Source organism: Ursus maritimus, unplaced genomic scaffold (assembly GCF_017311325.1).
Source record: "Ursus maritimus isolate PB19 unplaced genomic scaffold, ASM1731132v1 scaffold_12, whole genome shotgun sequence".
NCBI lineage: Eukaryota > Metazoa > Chordata > Mammalia > Carnivora > Ursidae > Ursus > Ursus maritimus.
This window is the reverse complement of record NW_024423564.1, coordinates 69,641,955-69,668,022: the sequence shown is the minus strand read 5'-3', so window position 1 is coordinate 69,668,022 and position 26,068 is coordinate 69,641,955. Positions and strand designations below refer to the sequence as shown.

General features: G+C 56.3%; 1 protein-coding gene across 1 annotated transcript in view; it reads left to right on the top strand.

The window, feature by feature from the left end:
- The window catches only part of PTPRF (protein tyrosine phosphatase receptor type F), an 87,982-nt gene extending 70,981 nt beyond the window's left edge, over positions 1–17,001 (top strand). The window contains exons 20-34 of the mRNA XM_040627409.1: positions 194–409; positions 736–890; positions 3,631–3,746; positions 8,431–8,528; positions 11,197–11,320; positions 11,445–11,620; positions 12,329–12,448; positions 12,763–12,917; positions 13,002–13,287; positions 13,370–13,548; positions 13,767–13,893; positions 14,092–14,217; positions 14,480–14,634; positions 14,724–14,859; positions 15,254–17,001. Of these exons, the coding sequence (XP_040483343.1) occupies positions 194–409; positions 736–890; positions 3,631–3,746; positions 8,431–8,528; positions 11,197–11,320; positions 11,445–11,620; positions 12,329–12,448; positions 12,763–12,917; positions 13,002–13,287; positions 13,370–13,548; positions 13,767–13,893; positions 14,092–14,217; positions 14,480–14,634; positions 14,724–14,859; positions 15,254–15,322 (2,238 nt within the window). The 3' untranslated portion in view covers positions 15,323–17,001. The remainder of the gene's footprint in view (positions 1–193; positions 410–735; positions 891–3,630; positions 3,747–8,430; positions 8,529–11,196; positions 11,321–11,444; positions 11,621–12,328; positions 12,449–12,762; positions 12,918–13,001; positions 13,288–13,369; positions 13,549–13,766; positions 13,894–14,091; positions 14,218–14,479; positions 14,635–14,723; positions 14,860–15,253) is intronic.
- The last annotated feature ends 9,067 nt before the right edge of the window (positions 17,002–26,068 follow it).

Sequence of the window (26,068 nt, the reverse complement as noted above, 5' to 3'; positions counted from 1 at the left end):
GGGGGGGGGGGGCAGTACGTTGCCGTGTGCTGGTATGTGGCACTATTCCTCGACGACGGTGGGCCAGGCCAGGCTCGGGCCCCTTACGTAGAAGGTGAGCCTTGGTCTCCGTCCAGGGAGAACGTGTCTGAGGCCACAGGTCCAGGGGCACATGGGCGGAGGTTGGTGTGACTCCTATGCTCTGCTCTGTCAGCTTCTGGAGGCCATCGAGCAGGGCGGTGGGGTGCGGCGGCGGCGGCGGCAGACAGAGCGGCTGAAGCCCTACGTGGCTGCTCAGGTGGACGAGCTCCCCGACACCTTCACCCTGGGGGACAAGAAGAGCTACCGGGGCTTCTACAACCGGCCGCTGTCTCCGGACCTGAGCTACCAGTGCTTCGTGCTCGCCTCCCTGAAGGAGCCCACGGACCAGGTCTGCCTTAGGCTCCTGGGCTCCCGGCAGCCCGAGAGTAGGCCGGTCTCAAACACTGTGAGATCCCAGACCTAGGGCTGCCCCAGAGATCTCAGAACTGCACGAGGTTATCTCAAAAGACATCAGCCCCGAGGACCCAGGAGGCCAGACCTAATCTGGCCCTAGGGACTCAGTCAGCTGGCCGGGCTCAAGTCAGCTCCTGAGGAGCCAGCCCTGCCAGCCCCGCAGAGCCCAGCCCCAGAGCCCGTCCTCCAGGTTTGGTGGGCAGAGGGTGGGGGATCTCGCCCTGAGCTCATCACCCATGCTGTTCCTCCACCGGGCCACAGAAGCGCTATGCCTCCAGCCCCTACTCCGATGAGATCGTGGTCCAGGTGACACCAGCCCAGCAGCAAGAGGAGCCTGAGATGCTGTGGGTGACAGGCCCCGTCCTGGCAGTCATCCTCATCATCCTCATTGTCATCGCCATCCTCCTGTTCAAGAGGTGAGTGCTGCGCTCAGGGCTCCAGGGGCAGCCACCTGCCCCTGGACTCTGACGTCCTTCCTGGCACGGGTCATGCAGGTGCAGGGCAGCCACGGCGGCCTGCACCCCAGCTCCTGGGCTCAGCGGGAAGCCCAGCACAGCAGAAGCAGCGTGTGCGCACACGCATGTGTGTTAATCTCGGTGTGACAAGAGCCAAGGCTTCACAGAGGGCTGGTTCACTTGCGTCCCTGGGCACGTCTGTCCATCTGTCTCTGTTTCGGTGGATGTGAGCATGTCTGTCTTTGAGCTTCAGGACACCGCCCTCCCTGGTCTCCTACTTTCAGCACTCGCTCTGCCACCACCCTGAGGTGACTCCCCAGCTGGCTCTTCCACTTCCTCCTCCAGAGGTCCAGACCCAACAGCAGGCCCACACGCCCACGGACATTCAGTTGGCCCACGTTCGTTGAGCTTCTGGTGTAACCACAGCATCCACGGCTGTCCCAGACTCAGTGTGTCTCAAACCTTCCCCTTAACCTTCTTCCCCTCCAGTCCCTATCCGGAGGGGACTGGTCCCTCCACCTAGTTAGCAACCGGAAACCTGGATGCCAGCCTCCCCCCTCCTCTTCCCTCTTACTCCGCCCGGTTCGCTGGGAGTTCTGTCCTGAGGACGGCTGCATCTGCCTCTCCTCCCCTCCCGGTGGGCTCCCCACAAGGCAGTGCGTGTAGGCTTAGCTGGGCCCTGGCACACACTACTCCTCGGCCCTCTCTCTTGGGTGGTAGTAGCCATCCACGCTTGGAGCTGCCCCTTCTCTTCATCCGCCTGCCAGCCTGAGAGGTACTTCCCAAAGATTTTTCACCCTCAGTTTAAAATTCTTAGTGGCTCCAAAAATGGAGCATGACCTGTCACCTGACGATCAAACGCCTGGCTAGTCTGGCCCCTGCTGCCATTCCCGACATCGGCACTGACTTGATGTGGTTCCCCGGCCGGCCGGGGCTACGCCCCCTCCACTCTGCAGCTTTCCCGCTCAGGCCCACCCAGCTGCTGCCATTGCATCCTTCCAGACTCCCTTCCAGAGGCGCCTGGCTGGCTCAGTCGGCAGAGCACGCAACTCTTGATCTTGGGGTTGTGAGTTCAAGCCCCACACTGGGCGTAGAACTTAATTCCAAAAAAAGGAAAGATAAAAAGACTCCCTTCCTGACTCTGGTACCCACAAGACTCTCCTGGGTCCCTGCTTCTTCCCCACATTGCCCCCTGTCTACCCCAGTGGGCACATGATAAGGCCTGCGTTTCTAGCACCCACCATACTGCTAGCCCATAGGGTATGTTCGTGAACACTTGCAATGAACCCATGTTGGTCTGTGTGTCTGAACACGTCTCCACATTGGGGTTTTTTGCTCTGTGCCCCATCTCTCCCCTGCCCCTGACCCCTAACCTGGACCAAGGGCCTCCTTCTTGAAGAGTTAATTCCTTCCTCCCAGGGTAGATAGGGCCAGGCTTTCCTGGTCCAGGGCATGGAGACTGGAGGGCGGGGGGCAATTGAAGGAATGTCCCACACCCCACTCATCCTCCTTCCCACCCCGTCTGGGTCCTGGGGTCTGTCAGGAGAGCCAACCCCCTGCCTATGAGTGCCACATAAGTGCCATAAACAGGTTCCTCAGTGTCCCCCTTATCGTAAGAGGACCTGAGTGCTTGGCGGAAAACAATGACCATTCCTTTCTTCTGTCCTTGCTTGTCTTTCGGGACCTAGTAAACGAGAAAGGTAGGAGTCATTCCTTCTCTCTTCACATGCCTCCCCCTTCACTTCTTATCCCTGTGCACATTTCGGGCCCAGCAGGGAGGGGCGGGGCTTTGACCAGAAGCCTCCAGGCCTGTGCTCGTCTGGTCAGCTCAGCAGGCTCCGGGGTGGGCTCTGTGACTCTCTCAACTTGTACCCTGCACAGGGGATGCCCCTTCCCCAGGGCACAAGGATAGTGCAGACTTCCGTGCCCTCCCTGAGTGCACAGACTGACTCCGAGCTCACCAGAGCCTTCTCCCAGGCTCCAGTTCTCTAAGATAACCCAAGCACTGCAGGAGACCTATGTGCAAAGAGCACTGGCTGCAAGGCAGGGGGAGGTGTGTGTTTCTACACACTCGTGCACACTTAACGCAAGCACCCGTGTCCACATAGCAGGAGTGGCTCCTGGATGCTCGTCAGCAGCTAGACCCCATAGTCTGTCTCTGACCCTGTCCTTACAGACAGGGGAGCTGAGGCCAATGAGGGAGGACCGTGCCCAGCTAGGGGGACGCCTTCCCCGGCCCGCCCCCGCTGCTCTGGACATTGACCCTGATACCGAGACAGACGACTGGGGCCCAGCTCTCTGTGATGTTTGCGTATCTTATGTGTCGTCTGCATGTTTATTCCTGGTGGCTCCTGCTGCCTCTGCGGTGGCGGCCTGGGGGACAGCAGCCACTGCCCAGCAGTGACCTGCCCTCTACTGGAAGGCACCACCAGGCTTTGCAACCCCACCCCCCCTCGCTGCACTGGCCCCCGTCCACTCTGCACCCCAGTCCTGCTGGCTCCCCACCCGCCCCACCCTGTGTTCTCCATGTTCAAGCCGCCCTGCCACTGGCTCCCCTGCGCTCAGAGACCCCAGGATGGGGTGAGGCGGTGGGAGGGACTAAGCCACAGACACAGGGTCTCTGCCACAGCCAGCCACGCCACCCGTCTCTGTCCTCTGCCCCCACCTCAAGTTCTCACCAGCCGCCCTTCTGCCCCTTCAGGAAGAGGACCCACTCCCCATCGTCCAAGGACGAGCAGTCGATCGGGCTGAAGGACTCGTTGCTGGCGCATTCCTCTGACCCTGTGGAGATGCGGAGGCTCAACTACCAGACGCCAGGTAGGGTGGCTTCCCAGCCCACCTGCCTCCAGCCCGGGCCTGCAGGTCCTGGAGTTTACCAAGAGCCGCTGGCCCCATGCCCCCATTTCCTCCTCTTTTTTCCTGCTGCCCACTCCCTGTTCCCATCCACTTCATTGAAGTGACAGAAGCAACAGCTGCCGGGAGCCCTGGACCCCAGAGCCTCTCGGAGGAGGCCCAGCTGCTGAGGCCCTACCTCATCTGGGGTCAAGGCCTCCGGATATGGGCTAAAGACCCTCACAGAGCCCATATCCCAGCCACAGGGTGGCCAGCGTCTGCACCTGCACCCTGTCTTCTCTGCACAAAAGAGGGGTCTGTTGGTGGAAAATGCTCCATCGGACACTTGGGACGGGATAGGGGGCCCAGACTTACCTGTGAGCACAGGGGCCCCACACAGGGCATTATACCTGCTCTTCCTTTTCCAGCCACTCTCCCGTGGCCCTCTTGCTGGCCCTTCTTCCTAAAGTGTCACTCCCTCCCCATGCCCCAGGAGACACAGCTCAGACCCCTCCCCGAGGTGAAGTCTTCCAACCCACCTCAGCCCCCACACAGGCCTGGGGGTCTCCCCGGCTTCTAGAACCTCTCCGCTCCTTCCACAATGACACTTCTCACCCTGGGCTAGAATGGCCTCAATGACAATCCAAGTTCTGTGGAGCCAAGAACTGTGTCTTGTTCGTTGCCATCCCTTGTCCTGTGCACACTGTGGGCTCTAAGGGGATACCCGTGAAACGGACACACAGACGATTGAGTTGAGTGAGTGAACTAACACACACACAGGGCTTGTGTATATGTGAGCTAATTAAATTAGTGCTATTAAATGACTGCATAATTTAATGGCTTGAAACAACAATAGTTATGTGTTACCCCTTACAGTGTTTGTGGTTTAGTAATTCAGACAGGAGTATAGCAGGAACAGCTTGTCTCTATTCCAGAATGTCTGGGCCCTCACCTGGAAGTCTGAGAGCTAGAATCATTTATTTATTTTTATTTTCTTATTTATTTTTTTAAAGATCTTATTTATTTATTTGAGACAGACAGATACAGAGAGAGAGAGCATGAGCAAGGGGAGAGGCAGAGGGAGAGGGAGAAGCAGACTCTCCGCTGAGCCGGGAGCCCCACGTGGGGCTCGATCCCAGGACCCTGAGATCATGATCTGAGCTGAAGGCAGACGCTTAACCGGCTAAGCCACCCAGGCGCCCCTGAGAGCTAGAATCATTTAAAGCAGAGGTCAGCAAACTTGGGTTCATGGCCAAATATGGCCCACCACCTGTTTTTGCAAATAAAGTTTTATTGGAGCACAGCCACGTCCATTCATTTACGTATTATCCGTAGTTCCTTCCACACTACAAAGGCAAAGTTAAGTAGCACCTACCATAAGTCCACGAAGCCAAGAGTATTTACTATCTGGCCTTTATGGAAAAGTTTCCTGTCCCCTGAATTCTAAAGACTCATTCATTTATATGTCTGGTGTTGATGCTGGAGTCAGCTCTGAGCCCACCTGGGACTGTCAGCTGTGACAACCACATGTGGCCTCTTCTCGTGGCCCGGGCTCCCTCGCAGCACAGTGACTGGGTTCCAGAGGCATACATCCTGAGAGCGAGCGAGCTGGTGACCTAGCAGGCTGTGGCAACCCAGCTCGATCCTATCTGTGAGCAATCCGCTGTCCAGGCTGCTGGGGGCCTAGAGGGCACAGAAGCCTCCTGTGAGAGGGGATGCCAAGCCATGGGGGCTTGAGTCAGGCAAGCAGGGGGAGGTGGGAGAGAGCTCCCTTCAGTGGCAATAGCACTGCAGAGGCAGCCCATAGGCGCTGGGTGTTGGGGTACCGAGCACCCACAGATGAGAGTGGAGGGTAGGCAGAGGTCCACAGAGGAACCTGAGTGCCAGGCTAAGGGTTTTGGGCTTCATCGTGAGGGTACCAGGGAAGCATTAAAAGTTTTCAGCAGGGCCGGGCGCTTGGGTGGCTCGGTCCGTTGAGCATCTGCCTTTGGCTCAGGTCAAGATGTCCCGGCTTGAGCCCCACCTCAGGCTCCCTGCTCAGCAGGGGATCTGCTTGTCCCTCTCCCTCTGCCCTTCCCCCTGCTCCTTCTCTCACTCTCTCAAACAAATAAAATATTTTCTAAAAGATTTCAGCAGGGGAGCGACAGGGTCAGAATTGTGATTTGCAGATCTCACTCTGGCTGGTGTGTGGAAGTCAAATTGGAGGGGAGGAATTGGGGGACTGGGAAGCCATGGAGTGAGTGAAAGGTGCCAAGGACTTGGACGAGCAGGGTGGCTGTGGGGGTGGAGGGCAGTCTCCGGCGGTGTGAGGAGGCCGCAGGGCTTGGGCTTATGGCTGAGCAATGGGCAGGGGGGTTCTAGGAGGCACCCGGGTGTGCGGGTCTGCGCCTCCGTACTGCCACCCCCCGAAACTGCGGACATGGGAGGTGACGAGCAGCCAGCGAACAGAAGGGGGGGGCTGCCAAGAAGGAGGTGAAATGTCGAGGAAGGCTGAATGAAGAGTAGCCAGGGAGATTAAGAAGAAGCAGCCAGAGCGGAAGAGTACGGGAAGAGTGGGGTGTCCCTGAAGCCAAGGCCAGGGATGGCTGGGCACCGGGAGGACCGTTGGCTCTGGCAGTTGCAACTGTGGAGAGAGCATGGTGGCCAAGTCCTGGGGACAGAAGCATCTCAGTGGGTTGAGGGGCAGTAAGTGGGGAGTGAGCAGGTAGAGAAGCCCCTTTCAGAGGCCAGGGTGTGAGGGATAGAATGGGCACGAGGACCCCAGCAAGAGAGGAGAGGGCTCCCAGCTTGAAAAAGGACTTTTCTTCTTACCAATATGGAAATTGTTTACAGACGGTGGACCTTCAAGTGAGCGTTTGAGATGCAGGGTGGCGATGCTTACCTGGGGACCAGCACCCAGAAGCCAGCTCCAGGCCCCGGCCTGGGTGTGGGGTGTGACATAGCCCAGGGGAGCAGTGTGGGGATGCCTGCCTGAGCTCCAGGCCTGAAGAGGACGGGGGTTGGGGGAAGCCGGCGTAAGGGAACGTGCTGCTGGAGCTCTGGACTGGTGGCCCCGGTTTTCTGCACAAAGAGAAGAAGGTGGTTAGCGCCTCCGGGAGGGTGCGGCCTGGGTGCGGGCGCTAAGCTGGCATGCCTGGGACGATTACTGAGCCACTAGGGCCCAGGCTGGGCCTCAGGGGCTGGCGGGAAATCACAGGGGTCTGAGAGGAAAGGAGGGGGGAAGAAGGGTGCGCAGATGCAGTGAAGGCCGAGGTGCTGATAGATGGGGGTGTCCAGAGGGGGCGGTGGGCTGGGGCCAGCCGTGAGGCACCAGAGGTGCGGAGCTCGAGGAGTGGGCTTGCCAGGGGGAGGCATCCCCATGAACACAGCGGTCCCTGGACTATTAGAGAGCCGGGGATCAGAAGGGACGAGGGGAGGCATCAGGGGCATGGCGAGTTTTTTTCTTATTTTTTTTAGTTCAGGAAGCTTTTTTTTTTTTTTCCTCCTATAATTTAATCTTTACTCTGAAAATTTTTCAAACCCACAGAAAATACAGCCGTCATCTGCGTATCCTTGTGCAGACTGACCCTGTCGTTTCTGGCCACACGTGCCCCGTCTCTATGTGAAGGCACACTCCCCTTTCGCCTAATCATCTGACGATAGCCAAGGTCAAATTTCGATACCAGAGGGGATGAGGGTTGGTTCGGATCTAGAATTTAGTCTTAAAAAGAGGCCCCCAAGGCTGTGCAGGGTTTGGGAGCTCCGGGTGGGAGATGGGCCTGTGTTCCTCCGGGGCACCGGAGGGGGGCCTGTGGTGGGGCCCGCCGCTCCCCCGCAGTCCCCCCGCGTGTCCCCTGTCACCGGAGAAGGTTGATGGGCTTTCTTCTCTTGCCCCGCTATTTTTTTGTGTTTTCTTTCTCTGCAGGTTCCAGTGTCCCCAGTTGCCCGAATATCTCAAGTTAGTTTTCCGAGTTCGGGGGCTACTCTGGCTTCTGTGTCTGTTTCCTCCCACTTTTTCTCACCCCATCGCCTCCCTCCTTTCTTGACTCTTATTTCCCTTCTCTCCTCCCATCCTCCACTCTGCTCTCCCCCGAACCCCTCCACTCCTGTCTTCCCTCCCACTGGCCCGGCCCTGTCTCTGCCTCCGTGGCCTCCAGTCCCCGTCCGACACCCTACCGGGTGCCTCTCCTGTCTCTGTCTCCCCATCTCCCTCCTTATTTCTGCTTCTCTCTCTGGATTCTTCCGTGTCATTCTGCCATATCCACTCCATCCACGTGCTCGGTGTAGAGACCACGTCACCGAGTCTCCCACAGTGACTGGCGTCAGTGAGGGGCAGGAGGGCTGCCCACAGGCAGGGCCCGTGGGGCGGGTGTGCGGCCGCCCCCGACCTGGGCTTCCAGCCCCAGCCCGGGAGGTGTCCCTCCTGAGAACCTGCCAGGTGGGGCCCTGGTGCCCCCCCCCACGCACACACATGCTCACAGCACACACACTCCCCTCCGTCCTCTCCTGCCCTCCGGCCGCTGTGTGCTCCACCATCCTTGTCGCCGCATGTGCTGCTGTCCCCATGCCACCAGTGCCGAGTGCTCCATGGTCACACGTGTTCACATGTGCACATAACGTGCGTCGGGGCTGTCTCCGCCACCGGGCGCAGGCCTCACGCTGACTCCGCCTTGATGCGCCCCCTCCCTAGGTATGCGAGACCACCCGCCCATCCCCATCACTGACCTGGCAGACAACATCGAGCGCCTCAAAGCCAATGATGGCCTCAAGTTCTCCCAGGAGTATGAGGTGAGACGTCCTTACCCCTGCCTTGTGCCCGGCCCAGGCCTAGACCCACGCCAGCTCCTGCCCTGCCCGGGTCCCAGCTGTGGGTTCGGGGGCTCCGGGCTGTGGCAAGTGGGGGAACTCAGCTCCTCGGGTGCTAGGCCTGGCCAAGGCCCTTTCAAGCACCCCAAGTCTGGACACTCTGACACGTGCCCACGTGCTAACAGAGGCGGACAAAAGGTCGCCTCTACACACACGTGGTGGAGTAGAAACAGCTCCTTTGTCAAGAGCTTACCGCACGTGAGGCAGTTTGCATGCGTCCCCTCATTCTGTCCTCACAGTATGAAATGATACGGTTATTATCCCAGCTTACAGGTGAGAAAACTGAGGCTCAGAGAGGGGAAGTGACTTGCCCAAGGTCAAACGGCTGGCGCGTAATGGAGCCAGGAGTCAGACCCAGGCCCGCCTGACAGCCTGTGTCCTGCACACGCACACCCTCGCATGCTCAGGGCGACATGGGTCACAGAGCGGGGAATCAGGAGACTCAAGGCTCACTGCTCAGGCTGCACAAACCCTGCTCACAGCCCTCCACACACTCTCATCACTCCGGTCTTGACTTCTAGCTGCCCCCTGCTGGGTCTGAGGGCTTCCAGGCGGCCCAGCTGGGGAGGGCTCTGCTAGAGAAGGAGGTGATAAAGGAGAGCCCCACCTCCTCTAAGGAGCACCCCCAGAGGCAGTGTTCTGCCTTGGCTGCTCTCCTGCTGTTGCCCCCTGCTCCCAGCACAGGCCTGGCCCAGGACCGACCGTCCATCAATAACGGATAGGTGACTGATGGACTGGCACAGCCCGACCTGTGCGTCTGCGCCCTCTAGTCAGATGTCCGCCGTCGGCTGTGCGTGTACCCTGGGGTCCCAGGATTCCCCTCCCGAGGGCTGTGGGCCAGGTTTCCGCAGAGGAAACTGAGCTTGGCAGGCAAATTGATGAACGTGTCTGCCGTGAGGAGAGCATGCCGCCTCTCCCTGTAGAGCAGCCAGCGGGGCCTGCTTTGCAGAAGGGCCCTGCTGTGAAGGTAACCAAGTTGGTGACTTAGGCTCCCTGCTTTCCGTTCTTTCACTGGCCCAGAGGGCCTTCTGTGGCCCGCCCGCAGCCACCCAGTCCCACGTTCCACACCTGCCCTTCCTTCCCACGAGACTCCACACCTCACTGTCTAGGCTCACGGTGCTCCCTTCTCTCGTCCAGTACGAGCTTTCCCTCCTCCTCCAAGAAGCCTTCTGTGCCTGCCCGGGCGTGCTGTGGGCTTTCCCTCAGCCAGGATCCCATAGCTCTGTCACCTTTAACAGCTCGTCACACTGTCGAGCACTTACCTGGACTGAATGCTGGGCGTATGGAGACGTCCAGTGGGGAGGCCGGTCAGACAAACGACCGACACTGAGCACGACGGTACACCCTCATATTAAATATGACAAAATGCGCAGAGAAAGGAGGCTGACGGCACCGAGGCAGGCTGAGGGGGAGTGGGGGGCTGTGCTGAGGGTCTCACGGACGCAGTGCCTGCTGTCCTGTGGAGAGGCACACGGCGGGCATTGCGCGCTCTGCGGAGAACTTTGGACCGCGTCCTTCTGTGAAAGGGGGTAATAATAGAGCCGGCTGCGTAGGACGATGAGGCGAGGGGTACATGCCAAGTGCTCAGAGCAGTGCCAAGCGCACCGTGGCTTCTCCCCGAGACTCCGCCGTTAGCACCGTGGTGATCTGTGGCCAGAGGAGCCGCGGAAGGCGTTGAAGCAGGAAAGTGATCATCAGATCTGCATTTTCTGGGGATGGTTCTGGCTACAGGACAGAGTGGGTCAGAGCAGAGCAAAAACGAAGACCCAGGGAGATGCGCAAGTCCAAGTTGGGGCCGCCTGGCCAAGGGGGTGGGGAGGCACGGGGACATGGTGACTGACGGAGCTTAGAGGGGTTTTTGAGGATGACTGGAGGGCTCTGGCCAGGGTTTGGGGGTAAATGGGTGAAGGTGCCTTTGACCGAGATGGTGTTACAGTGGCAGAGCCGGGTGTGGGGGGAAGCCGATGGACTCCGCTGAGCAAGGGCTGAGATGGCAGGGCCCCTGGGCCCCCCAGGTGGGGCTGCCCGGACGGCTACTGGCCGTTCAGCTCGGGAGCTCAGGGAGGCCGGCTGCGGCCAGAGCTGCAGGCAGCTCAGCAGGTGAGCACAAGGCCCTGCGAGCAAGTGAGGCCCAGCAAGGTTGTAGCGTGCAAGCAAGGCCCAGGAACGAACCCCAGAGGAGTGCTGTGCCCTGCCCATGCGAAGGGCAGGTGGAAGGAGAGGAGACAGACAGGGAAGGGCCAGGCTGGTGCAGCAGGCGCCCAGAGCCCTCAGCGGCGTCGGGTCTGTACCTTGGTCTGTACTCATTTTGATAGCTGGGGGCAGGGCTGGAGCTGCTGTCCCCTGCCCCCATCTGACCCTGACCACTCTACCGGGCAAGGGGATTTGGCACCATGGTCAGAAGGGCCGCTGGTCCATCACCCGGCCAACAGGCGATATGGCATCCTCGGCCCCATGGCTGGGGGGTGGGAGCTGGTGGTGGCCCAGGCACAAAGCAGCATGTGGGCACCACCTGGCAGGCTGGGTCTTGGGGGCAGTAGGGAGACCCCAGCTCTTACCCTGCTTTACCTGCCTCCTCCGTTTCCTGCAGTCCATTGACCCTGGACAGCAGTTCACATGGGAGAATTCCAATCTGGAGGTGAACAAGCCCAAGAACCGCTACGCAAACGTCATCGCCTACGACCACTCCCGAGTCATCCTGACCTCCCTCGACGGTGAGCCAAAGGCAGTGCCCCTCCCATCCCCTTGCTCTCCTCCTCGCAGGCCGGGAGCCCCAGGGGCGGGCCAAGCTGTGGTGGGCTGAGTGGAGGCTCTGGGGTAATGCTCTTCTGTTCACAGGCGTCCCAGGGAGTGACTATATCAATGCCAACTACATCGACGGCTACCGCAAGCAGAACGCCTACATTGCCACGCAGGGCCCACTGCCCGAGACCATGGGCGATTTCTGGCGGATGGTGTGGGAGCAACGCACGGCCACTGTGGTCATGATGACGCGGCTGGAGGAGAAGTCCCGGGTAGGACCGTGTGAGGGCCTTCCCACCAGAGCTGGGGTGGGAGATACTCAGTCACCAGGTGACTTCCGGGCACCTTTTCCTGTCTCTGTCAGAAGTTCCCCCAAGGGAGGCACCAAGTGCTCGTGTCTTCTTGGGGTGTTCTCATGCTCCCCGGCTGCTGGGTATTCCTGGGATTCGGCCCGTTCCCTAGACGCCGGCACGTTCCTCGGATGTTAATGTGTTGTACCGGATGCTGTCATTTTCCAGGAATGTTAATATGTTTCCCAGTTGCTAGCATGTTCCCGGGATGTTCACATGTTCCCCAGATGCTGGAGTGTTCCTGGGGCATTAGCACATCTCCTAAGTTAATTAGTGGAAAGAGCTGCCGTTATCTGCTTTTGCACTGCAAAGCATCGACTGGAACGTAAAATTTACAGAGCTTGAAAATGGCGCATAAACGTTATGGGTAAATTTGGCAGAAAATGTGCCTGGTGCGATCTGGTCATGAATAAATAATTTTCAATTACGGCCCTCATTCTCCCAGCGAGGGCAGGGATGGCAACGTAGCATGAGAACCTGGGTGGCCTCACAGATCTGAGAGTTCAGGGCCGGGGGCCTTGTGGCCCGGTAACTGAGACCTTCCACCCTTCTTCCGCCCCGGGCCCCGCCTGTCTGAGCCTTTGGGGACCTCTAAGCACCCTTGCACCTGCCCCACTTGTCGCTCTGTAGGTGAAGTGTGACCAGTACTGGCCGGCCCGGGGCACAGAGACGTACGGCCTCATTCAGGTGACCTTGCTGGACACAGTGGAGCTGGCCACCTACACCGTGCGCACCTTTGCACTGCACAAGGTATGGCCCTGCCCCAGCGCTTGTCCCCCACCCAGGCCCTATCCGGGAGTGATCCGAGCACGGTGTGCTGGGGACGGGGGAGGGAGAACTTGGTGCCGGAAGCCGGGGCTCAGAGGCGTGTGAGCGCCCTGTGGCAGCCAGTGCCATGGGTGGGATGACCGGAAACGGTGCCTCAAGCCCCTTCGGGCCGCCTCCTGTGGCTTCTGAGGCCTGTCAGAGCAGCGGGTCTGGTCTCCACATCAGGCCGTCCTGCCCGGGGTTTATAGCAGGCATGCTGGCCCCGTCGCATCGTGTCTCCCCACTTTTCTCCCCAGAGTGGCTCCAGTGAGAAGCGGGAGCTGCGTCAGTTCCAGTTCATGGCCTGGCCGGACCACGGGGTTCCCGAGTACCCCACCCCCATCCTGGCCTTTCTGCGGCGGGTCAAGGCCTGCAACCCACTAGATGCAGGGCCCATGGTGGTGCACTGCAGGTGAGAAGGGGGTGCGATGCCACCAACGGGGTGGGGTGGGAGGTGGGGTGGACCCCCGCCCCAAGCCAAGCCCGTGTCCTGCAGCGCGGGCGTGGGCCGCACGGGCTGCTTCATCGTGATCGATGCCATGCTGGAGCGGATGAAGCACGAGAAGACAGTCGACATCTATGGCCACGTGACGTGCATGCGCTCGCAGAGGAACTATATGGTGCAGACAGAGGACCAGTATGTGTTCATCCACGAGGCGCTGCTGGAGGCCGCCACGTGTGGACACACAGAGGTGCCTGCCCGCAGCCTGTACGCCCATATCCAGAAGCTGGGCCAAGTGCCTCCTGGGGAGAGTGTGACCGCCATGGAGCTGGAATTCAAGGTGGGCTCAGGGGCCTGGACTGGGGCGTGGGGATGGTCCCCCCACAAGAAGCCAGGCCTGACCAGCGCATCCCTCTGTCTAGCTGCTGGCCAGCTCCAAGGCGCACACATCCCGCTTCATTAGCGCCAACCTACCCTGCAACAAGTTCAAGAACCGCCTGGTGAACATTATGCCCTATGAGCTGACCCGTGTGTGTCTGCAGCCCATCCGTGGCGTGGAGGGCTCCGACTACATCAACGCCAGCTTCTTGGACGGCTATAGGTCAGCATGCCGGTGACTGCCCACCTCGCTCTCCGGGGGCCTAGGCCCGCAGCTGGCTAGCTGGGGGCACGGCAGAGGAGGGCCAGCCCAGAAGATCAGAGTGGGCTTCCCGGAGGAGGGGTAGTCAATCTGAGTGGGACTCCACGGGCCTAGGCAGTCTTGGGGAGACTCAGGGGGCAGCAGCACCTCCAGCATGTCCAGTCTTCTGTCCACCCCAGACAACAGAAGGCCTACATAGCCACGCAGGGGCCCCTGGCAGAGAGCACCGAGGACTTCTGGCGTATGTTATGGGAGCACAACTCCACCATCATCGTCATGCTGACCAGGCTCCGGGAGATGGGCAGGGTGAGCCCACCCCCCCCGCAAGGGCCCGTCCCACACCCGGGAGCACACTAACCATCTCTGCACACCCAGCCTCCCCTCAGCAGAGCCTCAGACCCCCTTCTCACACCTGAAGCGTCCTGCCCCAGACTCCTCTGGAACCAGAGCTCTCCTCCCCATTCCTCCCTCCCTGCTCATGGGGACTGGGCCCTTTGTCCACAGGAGAAATGCCACCAGTACTGGCCAGCAGAGCGCTCTGCTCGCTACCAGTACTTTGTCGTTGACCCGATGGCCGAGTACAACATGCCCCAGTATATCCTGCGTGAGTTCAAGGTCACAGACGCCCGGGTAAGTGTGGAGAGGGGAGAGCGTAGGCTTGCGTGAAAGCGCGTCTCCGACTTCGCCCGAGTACGTGTGGGGTGGTGCCCTGGCCCAAGCTGCAGGAATCCGAGGTGAGGGTGCGGGTGCGGGGGCAAGAGCACCTTTCCCAGGGCCCCAGGTGTCGGGATTCCACGGGTGCGGACCTGTGTCATCGTACGACCCGTCTGGCCTGGTAGGGCTGCAGGGCGAGGTCCAAGTGCCAACCCTGTTCCCGACCCGCGTCTTCCAGGATGGGCAGTCGAGGACGATCCGACAGTTCCAGTTCACAGACTGGCCCGAGCAGGGTGTGCCCAAGACGGGTGAGGGCTTCATCGACTTCATCGGGCAGGTGCACAAGACCAAGGAGCAGTTCGGGCAGGACGGGCCCATCACGGTGCACTGCAGGTAGGGCCGGTCCCGTGGAGGGCTGGGGGCGGGGGGGGGGCCGTGGGGCTGGCGGGCAGGACCCCCGACCCGGTGCCGTCCCTGAGCAGTGCCGGCGTGGGCCGCACCGGCGTCTTCATCACCCTGAGCATCGTCCTGGAGCGGATGCGCTACGAGGGCGTGGTCGACATGTTCCAGACCGTGAAGACCCTGCGCACGCAGCGCCCGGCCATGGTGCAGACGGAGGTGCGCGGGCCGGAGAGGCCGCGGTTTCCCTGCCCTGCCTCGGGGGCTGGGGTGGGACGAGCGAGCGTGGGCCTCCTTCCGCAGCTCTGCGCTGAGCGCCGGCAGTGTGCCTGGTTTCCGGCTGGGGCTGCACAGCAGCCCTTATGGAGTGCAGGGTCTGGGACCGATAAACGTGACCGGGGTGGCCGGGGCAGGCAGGTGGGTGCAGGGCCGTGGGAGAGGGGGAGAGCTGAGCCTCCGAGGCTCCTCCGGGCTCCCTGGACACCACCTGGGGCAGACATCCGGGGCTAGCGCCTGCTCGGGCCCCACCAGCTGCAGGGGGAGGGCCCTCGGCCAGCGGGTGGCGCGTACCCACTCATGCTGCCTGCGACTGACCAGCCCCCCGACCCTGCAGGACCAGTACCAGCTGTGCTACCGTGCGGCCCTGGAGTACCTTGGCAGCTTTGACCACTATGCAACGTAACTACCGCTCCCCTCTCCTCCGCCGCCCCTACCTGGGGCTCCGGAGGGGACCCAGCTCCTCTGAGCCATACCGACCATCGTCTAGCCCTCCTGCACGGATGCTGTTGCTGGCAGAGCACAGCCCACCGGGGTCACAGCGTTTCAGGAACATTGTCACACCAAATGGAGAGCCCAGAACATCCCTGGGCGAGTGGGTGGGCCGGCAGGCAGGTGCCGTGGCCCGTCTCTGTCCACCAGGCCCGCCCGGAGCCTGCTTCGAGCTCTCTGTTCCGCTGCCGCGTTTTTCATGCTTCTTCTCATGGGGTGGGGATGGGGGCAAAGTCTCCTTTTTTATACATTAAGTGGGGTAGACCGAGGGATTCTAGCCTCTTCCCTCTGATTTTCCTTTTGCAAATCCTTAACTGCAGAATGGGCCGCTGTGGGAGTTGGGGTTCAGTTGTTTTCTTTTTTGAGTTCAGTTTGGATCCTTTTTTGTATGACTTCTGCTGCTGAAGGACAGAGCATGCCTCCCTGTGTGTGGAGCTGGGGCCGCCAGGCTGAGTGGAGGCCCGGCCGTGGGCCTGGGAGGCACCACTGACCTAGCGGCTCTTTCAGCCCTTCCGATGAGATCCCGTTTCAGCCAAATGCGGGGAAACGCAAGTCTTTTTTTTTTTTTTTTTTTTTTTTTTTTAAGTTTGTTTTGTTTTTCCTTCAGAGCCTTATTTGAGGCCCCACAGACAGTGGTGGGCGGGGAGGAGATAGGAAACACTCATCTCCAGTTGTCTATTCCCGTGTGTGTGTGTGTGAACATTCACAGCCCAGAACCACAGACGTGTCTCGGGGAGCCTGGCAAGGTGTTCCTCATCACCATCGTGTTTGCAAAGGTTAAAAAACGCAAAGACAAAAAACAAACAAAAATCCAAAAAAAAAAAAAACCGCCAAGAAAAGAACAGAGTCATTCCCCTGACCTCTGCGTCCAACCCCCAGGAGGGGAGGTGGCCCCTTGTGCCTGGGCTTCCCAGGGGAGCTGCCGGGCTGACCTCTGGGCCCACAGAGCCTTGCTTTTGTCCCCAGCATCGCGGGACGGCGTGGTGATGGTAGGCTGTGGATCCGGCCGTGTGGCCTCGGTGACTGACACAGGTCAGGGTGTGTGCCACGCCCCGCACACCTCAGGGCCGAGCAGGGGCACAGCTGGCCCTTCAGGTCCAGGCCAGTGGGCCTCGGAGCACACATCTGTCCTCAGAGCAGGGTCCAGAAGATTTCCCTCCCTGGTGTGCAGCTGTCTTCAAAGCCCCCGAGAATCGCTCTTTTCCACTCCTTCAAGATGCCCTCATAAACCGATGTGGCAAGACTACTGGACTTCTCTCAATGGTACTATAATCAATCCTTGTTCTCTCAGCTCGCTGAGGGGCAGGGAGAGGGCCTCTGGGCAGCACTGTAGGTGGGTAAGTGGGGCGGGGAAGGGTGCATCGCTGTTTTAGCCAGGGGACGTGGAGCACACGTCCCAGATCTAGCTAGGCTCAGTCAAGATCAGCAATCCAGGGTTGGTAATGTTGGATGAAACACTCATTTTTACCTTGTGGATGCCAGTGCTGTAGAGTCGCCGTTGGACACAGTCTGTTTTCTATTTGTTAAGAGAACTACAGCATCGTTGCATAATTCTTGATGGTAATAAATTTGAATAATCAGATTTCTTACAAACCGGGCCTCTGTCTCAGCTCTTTCTGGAACCAAAGGGTGGGCTCTACCAGTTCAGTACCTAGGGGCAGATTCTGGAGATTTCCTGCTCCGCAGGAGACCGTGAGGCTGTCCTGAGTCTGTGTGGCGGCTCACTTTCAGAAAGGAGCATTACGAACCCTGAAAACCAGCCCCCAGTGTGTATCAAGAGCAACCCACCTGGGACCCAGCTCCCCAGGCAAAGAGCAGGCGCTTCGCCTGCTCCTTGCCCCGCCCTCCCCTCCCCTTCCCTCTCCGCCTCCCCTGCTGCCCTAGGACAGAGATGGCGTGCGCTGGTGGAGGCTGGGACGGGATGGCAGTCGGTGAGTGAGGCCTCTCGTAATCCCTGCAACGTGGCTCCTGGACCCAGTGTGGCCGTCTGACCCCCAGACGCACAACAGCATGGGCTCGTGGAGCCTGGCAGCCTCTCCACCAGTGATCAGACCAGTCCTGCCAGCTTGTCGGGCCATGGAACTTGCCTGGGGCACAGAGACAAAGAGGTCTCAAAACAAGCAGGAAAGAGAAGTCAGCAGCGACCAGGCTGTTAGGGAGTGTCTTGACCAGCCCCATGCGGAGGTGCGGTGGGTACACTGAGGCAGCACCGGACCCTGCAGTGGGGTCTGCGCAGGCTTCCCAGAGGAGGGGACATCAGCAGGAGTCTGAGCATTTCATAGGGCGAGCAACGGTCGCTTTTAAAAAGTGGGGAAAGCATTTCCATCACAGCAACTTGTACAAAGGCTTGGAAGCAGACTGACAAATAGGAACTGCAAGGAGTGTGGTTTGGGGGGCGGGAGCGAGACAGGCTGGAAGCAGCCAGATGACACAGCTGAGGGGTTTCAGTGGACGGGGAAGGGATCCAGTCCCTGGCAGGTAAAGTCCCTCTGTCACGACCTGCCACCCCCACCTCGGGCCTCGCCACCATCCAGTGCTGGCAGCCCAAGGCCTGGGATTTGGGCTCCCCGGCACCTCGGTCAGTGCCTGGCATATTTCTACCTGTTCAGAAAAATGACATCATCCTTGCGTTACTCTTGATGGTATTAAATTTGAGCGATTGTTTACTAAATAAGAGAACGAATTCAAACATCTCCAAGTGAGGTGTAACTATCAGATTGTCACTTGGAGGGGCGCCTGGGTGGCACAGCGGTTAAGCGTCTGCCTTCGGCTCAGGGCATGATCCCGGCGTTATGGGATCGAGCCCCACATCAGGCTCCTCCGCTATGAGCCTGCTTCTTCCTCTCCCACTCCCCCTGCTTGTGTTCCCTGTCTCGCTGGCTGTCTCTATCTCTGTCGAATAAAATAAAATCTTTAAAAAAAAAAAAAAAGATTGTCACTTGGAACAAGAGCGTAAGAACTGCAGGTCGTGATCACTGAGCCTGGGACAGCCCAGCTGAGCAGACCCTCCTCTCTGAGGCTCACATGGACGCGTTTGTCAAAGACCACAGGGCAGGTGAGCGCCACAGCTGGGACCCACACGTGGTTACATCTGCGCCAGAGTCTCTGCCCTCCCTTCCCCTCGCCCCATGTCAACCTCCCCCGGCCCACCCCCATTCTCCGGGCCCCCCATCACAGTCTGTAGCACCCCATCCACTCAGTTTCCTCCCTCACCCCACATTCAGCTCATCGTCAAACCCCACCCATTCGGCCTTCATCACCTGTTCGATTCTCTGCTCGATTTCCCCCGCTGACGTCCCACCACCCCCTCCTGCCTGGACTGCTGCCATGCCTTCTGCCTGGTTGGCCTGCCCCTAGCCCCTCCCCGGCCAACCCATTCTCAGCACAGCAGCCAGAAGGATTCTTCCTGGGGCAGACATGACTATATCACTGTCATCTTTTCTTTTCTTTTTTTGATTTTATTTTATGTATTTATTTGACAGAGAGAGAGACAGCCAGTGAGAGGGAACACAAGCAGGGGGAGTGGGAGAGGAAGAACCAGGCTCCTAGTGGAGGAGCCCGATGCAGGGCTCGATCCCATAACGCCGGGATCACGCCCTGAGCCGAAGGCAGACGCTTAACGACTGAACCACCCAGGCGCCCCTGTATCACTGTCTTGACCAGACCCTGCCAAGCCCTCACAGTCGGCCCTAAACTCCACGGCTTTCCAAGGTGGCAGGACCTAGCCTCTGCAGCCTTCTTGCCCCTCGTTCCTCGCCCCCTGCCTTCTGGCCATGACGCAGTCTACTCTCTCAGCTTTGTGCCTACCTCACCATTCCGCCTCTCAGCTCCATACTCCATAAGTTATTCTGGAACATTCTCCCCCACCTCTCTAGCTGGCTAAATCCTGCTCATTAGGTCTCCACTGAAATAGTTCCTTCAGAAGCTATCCTTAAGCATCCTAAATGAGGTTAAGTGACACTTCTGTGCAAGTAATTTGAATTTTTTTAATGTAATCCTCTCAGTACTGTACAGTGTGCGTCCTATTATGCCCATTTTGTAGATGAGAAAATTAGATGTCGTCCACTCAACACAAACTTAATGAGCGTTGGCTACGTGCTAGTCACACCAGTAACCTGGACAAAGACTTCCGCCTTTGTAGTATTTATATCCATAGGAGGAAACGTGGAGCATATGAAAAATCCTAAGTGTATATTTAGTTTGTTACTGGTAAGTGCCATGGGGAGGGATTAGAAAAGGGGGGATCAGGCACGAGGGGAAGTGTGGTCAGACGAAGCCTCATTGAAAAGATGGAATGTAAAGCAAGGCGAAGGTGGTGAGGGGTTTCCGCCCCCGTAAGGCACGGGCACCCGGCAGAAAGAGCAGCCGAAGCGAAGGTCCTGGGCAGGAGCGTGCCTGACTGTGGAGGCTGGTGTGGCCATGACACCATGAGCCAGGGCTAAGAGTAGTGGACGAGGTCAGAGGGGAACTGGGAGCCAGGCCTAGGCCATTGGGAGGACCTTGGCAGAAGCCCAGGTGTGGTGAGAAGTGACCAGATACTGGTTCATCTTGGAGGTGACATTAAGAGGATTTGCTTATGGACCAGATGAAAAAGTCAAGGCTGACCCCACAGCCTTGCCTTGAGCAACTGGAAGGATGAAGTTGTCATTTATTAAGATGGGGAAGGCAGAACATAAGTGTTAAATAAGTACTTCACACTTAACGGGGGTCCCCAGCTAGAGTACGGTGGGGCTGAGAGCACGCCCAGGGCTGCCTGATTCCGGGGCTCTTTCCACACTGCCACGTGCCCTAGCTAGGAGCAGATACACTGAGAAAAAACTATCTGGAAGGAAATGCATCAAGGGTTGTGAGGCTGGGTAATTTTCTTCATCATTTTTCAAGTTTACTGGAAAAAATTAATATTGCTTTAATTTCTTAAAAGTTTTATTCATTTGACAGCGAGAGAGCTGAGATCATGACCCAAGCTGAAGAGAGACACTTCGACTGAGCCACCCGGGTGCCCCAATAACGCTTTAATTTTTTAAAAGACAAACTTATAATGTACAATGAATACTTCTTTGTTAAAAAAAAAAAAAGTCTTGGGGCGCCTGGGTGGCCCAGTGGTTGAGCGTCTGCCTTCGGCTCAGGGCGTGATCCCGGCGTTGTGGGATCGAGCCCCACATCAGGCTCCTCCGCTATGAGCCTGCTTCTTCCTCTCCCACTCCCCCTGCTTGTGTTCCCTCTCTCGCTGGCTGTCTCTCTCTGTCGAATAAATAAATAAAATCTTAAAAAAAAAAAAAGTCTTCCAAATAAAATAGAATCAGAAAATGTTAGTCCCCATTCTTTTCCCTGCCCCAAAATCCCCAGAGGGAGTCACAACGATTTAGTCCGTATCCTTCTGGGCATTTTCTATGAATATATACAAACCTGTATATAAACTATTTTTTTATACAAGTAGAATCATAGTCCTATCTTTCTGCAAATTTTTCATTTAAATATGTTGTGGACCTCTTTCCACATCAGTACCTCATCTTTTAAACTGCTACACGTGGGGTGTCTGGGGGGCTCAGTTGGTTAAGTGTCTGCCTTCAGCTCAGGTCATAATCCCAGTGTCCTGGGATCGAGTCCCACATCCGCTCCTTGCTCAGCCGGAGTCTACTTCTCCCTCTGCCTGCTGGTCCCCCTGCTTGTGCTTTCTTTCTCTGTCAAATAGATAAATAAAACCTTTAAAAATAATAATAATAATAATAAACTGCTACATGCTCTACTGTTGCAGATCTGCCCTAAGTTTGTAAACCGGTTATCAATAGTTTTTTTTTTTTCTTTTTACTAAAGAAAAAATGGAAGCACGTTAGAGATAAAAATAATTAAGTCTTGAAGGATACAAAACAAAAGGTCAGCTCTCCTCCCTCCTCTCCCCAGCTCGTTTCTGGGCCGGTTGCACGGTTAGGAGACAGCACCTGGTGACTCCAGGTGTGGGGGGTTAATCAATGTACGTGACCTCCCACCTGTAGGTCCTGATTTGCTTAGCTGTATTTTTACTTTTCATTGCTCCGGAACTCCCTTAGGACTCTAAACAACATACTTAAACATCTATGTCTTGATTTATTGCCTTTGGCGGTAACTATTGATCACCCTCTCCGAAGAATGAGGACATTAGCTCACTTTCCTGGACCCCCCCCCCACCTACCATTTTTTGTTACTTCACGTCAAAGTTTACAGTATTTTCTGTTCTATGAGTGCAATTAAGTCTTCCATTCTAGAAAGTGAAAACCGATAAACAGCTTTTTAATTGTATGTTTATGAAAAATCTTTCAAGCACCAATTTCCAATAAGTTGTTTTCTGATTTTTTTCCTTTATTTCCTCCACTTGTTACCATACCCCCTGCCGCTGTTTCCGGGACAGCAGGTTGATGTCTTCCTTTGGCGAGGACTCCCTTGTGAGATTTCTGCGCACAGGATTCTAAACCTTCTGATTCTTGTATGTCTGAAAATATCTTCCTTTTACACTCACTCGCAGTTCTCACTTTGCCTGGCATGGGCTCCTTTATAAAAAAAAAATGGTTTTCCCCAGAACCCTGAAGATATTTTTGCTGGTTCCGTATGAACCAGGGGCTGAAGGAGGAGGGGTTGTATGGCAACTGTGGAGGCTTGGCTAATGGGTTTCCTTATCAAATTACCCTGATATCTGCCCTGGAGACCGCCCTGATTTTTTATTTGTGGACTCTGAACATAAGACCTATGCAAGCTTCTGGGGAGGAACCACCTTTGACTCCAGCATTTTGGCTTTAAGAAGAACGTGGCGGTTTTTTGTTCTGTGTTTAAGAAAATGTGTTTTCCTGGCTCCCATTTCTCCATCAATCTGCTTACTATTTTTTTTTGGAATTCTTACTTTTTTTAAAAAAAGATTTTGTTTATTTATTTGTCAGAGGGAGAGAGAGAGAGCGCACGCACGCACACACAAGCAGGGGGAACCACAGGCAGAGGGACAAGAAAACTCCCCTCTGAGCAAGGAGCCCCCAGGACCCAGGGTTCATGACCTGAGCCACCCAGGTGTCCCTGGAATTCTTACTTTTAGAAATACTTTGGTGGGGGCGCCTGTCAGGCTCAGTCTGTAGAACGTGTGACTCTTGATCTCAGGGTCCTGAGTCCAAGCCCCACATTGGGGGTAGAATTTACTTTAAAAAAAGATGCTTTGGTGCACGGTTAATGTGAGCTGGGCTCCTCCCCAAAATTGTTTTTCCCCCAAATAATTATTTGGGGGGATCACCGTTCTCCCTGTGCGATTTGTAATGCCCCCGTTTTATCACCCGTGAAATCATTAGAAGTACAGCGTCTACTTCTGGGTCTCAAGGCCATTCCCTTCGTCTATCCAGTCGAAGCCAAAACTACTCATTTAACCGTTGTGGCTTTATTACCTGACACAGCTGCCCCCCCATCATTATCGGTTCATTTTTTTCGAAAGTATAGTGCTATGCCCCTCTTTTTCTTCCAGCCGGATTCTAGATTATTTTTGGAAAATTCCCCTCCCTCAATGTCGGTTGCAGATTGGATTGTCCCCCAATAAATAAAACGGACAGCGATGTATTTGAAGACTATGCGTGAACATAAAACAGGCAGAAGTCTCAACGAAACCCGGAATTTGGGATCAAGCTGTGCCCATGCAGCACTGCTGGGGGGGCGGTGTCCGCGGTCGTCCCAGTTTCCAGAACAGGTGCCGTAATGCGGTTCAAGGGTGAGCCTCTCAACATCCCCCGTGTAACAGCCGGGCACTTCAGACCATCATGCTCTTCTTCAACACGTGGCTCATCCCTCCTTGAACCCTTCACCCCAGGCTTATCTAAATACTTGTTTCTTTTTTTTTTTTTTAAAGATTTTATTTATTTATTTGACAGAGATAGAGACAGCCAGCGAGAGAGGGAACACAAGCAGGGGGAGTGGGAGAGGAAGAAGCAGGCTCATAGCGGAGGAGCCTGATGTGGGGCTCGATCCCACAACGCCGGGATCACGCCCTGAGCCGAAGGCAGACGCTTAACCGCTGTGCCACCCAGGCGCCCCTAAATACTTGTTTCTTAAACACATAGCGCCAAACATTTGTAACAAGGGAAGGGTTAAATCCAACGCTCCTTGCAAATCAATAAAAACGAAAGCAAGCACCCTAATGGAAAAATGGGCAGGGACACAAATAGGCAATTTACAAAACGAGATACACGAAGTCTGACCAAAATGTGGAAGATACCCGGCCTCACTATCAAAGAAATGCAACTTGAAAAAAGAAAAAAGAAATGCAGGTAGAAACAACAAAGAGGTACTATTGCTTGACTATCAGATTGGCAAAAGTTATATGTTAATACGGTATGGGGAACTGGGCACTCATGTTGTTAGTGGGGATATAAGCTGGCTCTACCTTTTTGGAGGAATATTTACAATATCTGTCAAAAGCCTTAAAACAGGGGCGCCTGGGTGGCACAGCAGTTAAGCGTCTGCCTTCGGCTCAGGGCATGATCCCCGCGTTATGGGATCGAGCCCCACGTCAGGCTCCTCCGCTATGAGCCTGCTTCTTCCTCTCCCACTCCCCCTGCTTGTGTTCCCTCTCTCGCTGGCTGTCTCTGTCTCTGTCAAATAAATAAATAAAATCTTAAAAAAAAAAAAAAAGCCTTAAAACATGCTTTATCCTTGGGGCGCTCGGGTCATGATCCCAGGGTCCTGGGCTCAAGTCCTGCACTCATTGGCTCCTGCTTAGCGGGGAGCCTGCTTCTCCCTCTACCGCTCGCCCCTGCTTGTGTTCCCTCTCTCTCTGTGTCTCTCTCTGTCAAATAAACAAATAAATGCAGGGGCGCCTAAGTGGCTCAGTCCGTTAAGCGTCTGCCTTCGGCCCAGGTCATGATCCCAGGGTCCTGGGATCGAGCCCTGCATTGGGCTCCCTGCTCTGCGGGAAGCCTGCTTCTCCCTCTCCCACTCCCCCTGCTTGTGTTCCCTCTCTCTCTCTGTCTCTCTCTGTCAAATAAATAAAATCTTTATAAATAAATAAATAAATAAATAAATACCCCCCCCCCAAAAAAACATGCTTTATACTTGTCCCTGTGATACACATTTAGGAATTTATATAAAAGAAACAATCAGACAAATAGTTAAAAATCTATGGGTGGGGACACCTGGGTGGCTCAGTCAGTTAAGCTTCTGCCTTCAGCTCACGTCACGATCCCAGGGTCCTGGAATCGAGTTCTACATCAGGCTTCCTGCTCAGTGAGGAGCCTGCTTCTCCCCCTGCCTGCCGCTCCCCCTGCTTGAGAGCACGCGCTCTCTAACAAGTAAATAAATAAAATCTACGGGCAAGGATTCACTACAGCATCATTTGTAATAGTAAAAAGTTGGAAACAAGCCAAAACACACGCACCCATATCCGCACCAACACTTCCATGTCTTCCATCTTGCTCAAGTGAATTTGGAGACCATTAGTATCCATATCACCTGGGGACGTTCTAGAAACAATCTCAGGTCCCACCCCAGACCCACTGAAACAGGGTTTTTATTCTGATAGTTCCTTTGGAGTGTCTGTGTGAGTGTTGACACAAGCACCGGCGAGAACACACACCAAAATGTTCGCGGTGATTTTCCAGGTACTGATGCTCCCTGTTTTAAATGCGTTTGCTAGTTTTTCTACCCCTGACACACCCCATTTTCATAAGAATGTGTCAGTTTGTAGGACACACCACGCCGTGGTTGAGCATGCCTGGGCACCCTTCTGGCACACCTCAACCAAGACCCAGGGGAGCTCCTCTAAGAAATCCCAGTCTTAGCCCCTTCCTCCTCCACCCCCAACCACACAGCCTCCCGTCCAGCTGTGTCATTGGCCCAGTAACCATAGCACTGTGCTGAAATTATTATTCTGGCTTCTTCAGCTGTTCACAAACTAAAATAGGAAAAAAAAATACCAAAGAAATTATCCGGGCTGCCGTGCAGAAAGGGAATGCAAATTGACGTTATAATCACAGTTTGATTCATCTGTCTCCTCCAGTGGACTGTGAACTTCTTGAAGGCAAGGACCCTGTCTCCCTTGCCTCCCAGCTTCCTCTGGCCCAAAGTAGGGACTCAATAAATGTTTGCTAAGTGGATGAAAGAGAACGTGTTTGCCCAGGCCCTGAGGCAAAATCTGGTTTGTCAGGAGGAATTCTGGCTGGGGCTGCCAGAACACTCGGCCCTCAGAATCTCCTCTGCCACCTCCTCGGAGGCCTTCCTTTTGCTCCCACCCCGAGCACACACCCTCGTCAGCTCCTAGAGACTTCTCAGCCCCCAGCCCCCTCGACTGAGAAAGGACCTCACCCCGCAGCAGACGCCACCCTGTCCCTGAGGAGCGGCGTTTCTTCCCTTCCCCCACACCAGGGCGGGAATGGCTCGACGGAGATTTACCAAGCAACAGCATATATTTTTAAAGGTTTATTTATTTATTTTATTGAGAGGGAGAGCTCGAGCAGGCGGAGGGGCAGAGGAAGAGGGAGAGACCCTCGAGCAGACTCTTCGCTGAGTGTGGAGCCCGACCGCAGGGCCCCGTCTCCAGACCCTGAGATCGTGACCTAAACCAAAATGGAGAGACGCTTAACCAGCCGAGCCAGCCAGGGGCCCCAACAGTTGTTGTTTTTTTATATTATTTAAAGAGTTTATTTATTTGGGGGGGGAGAGT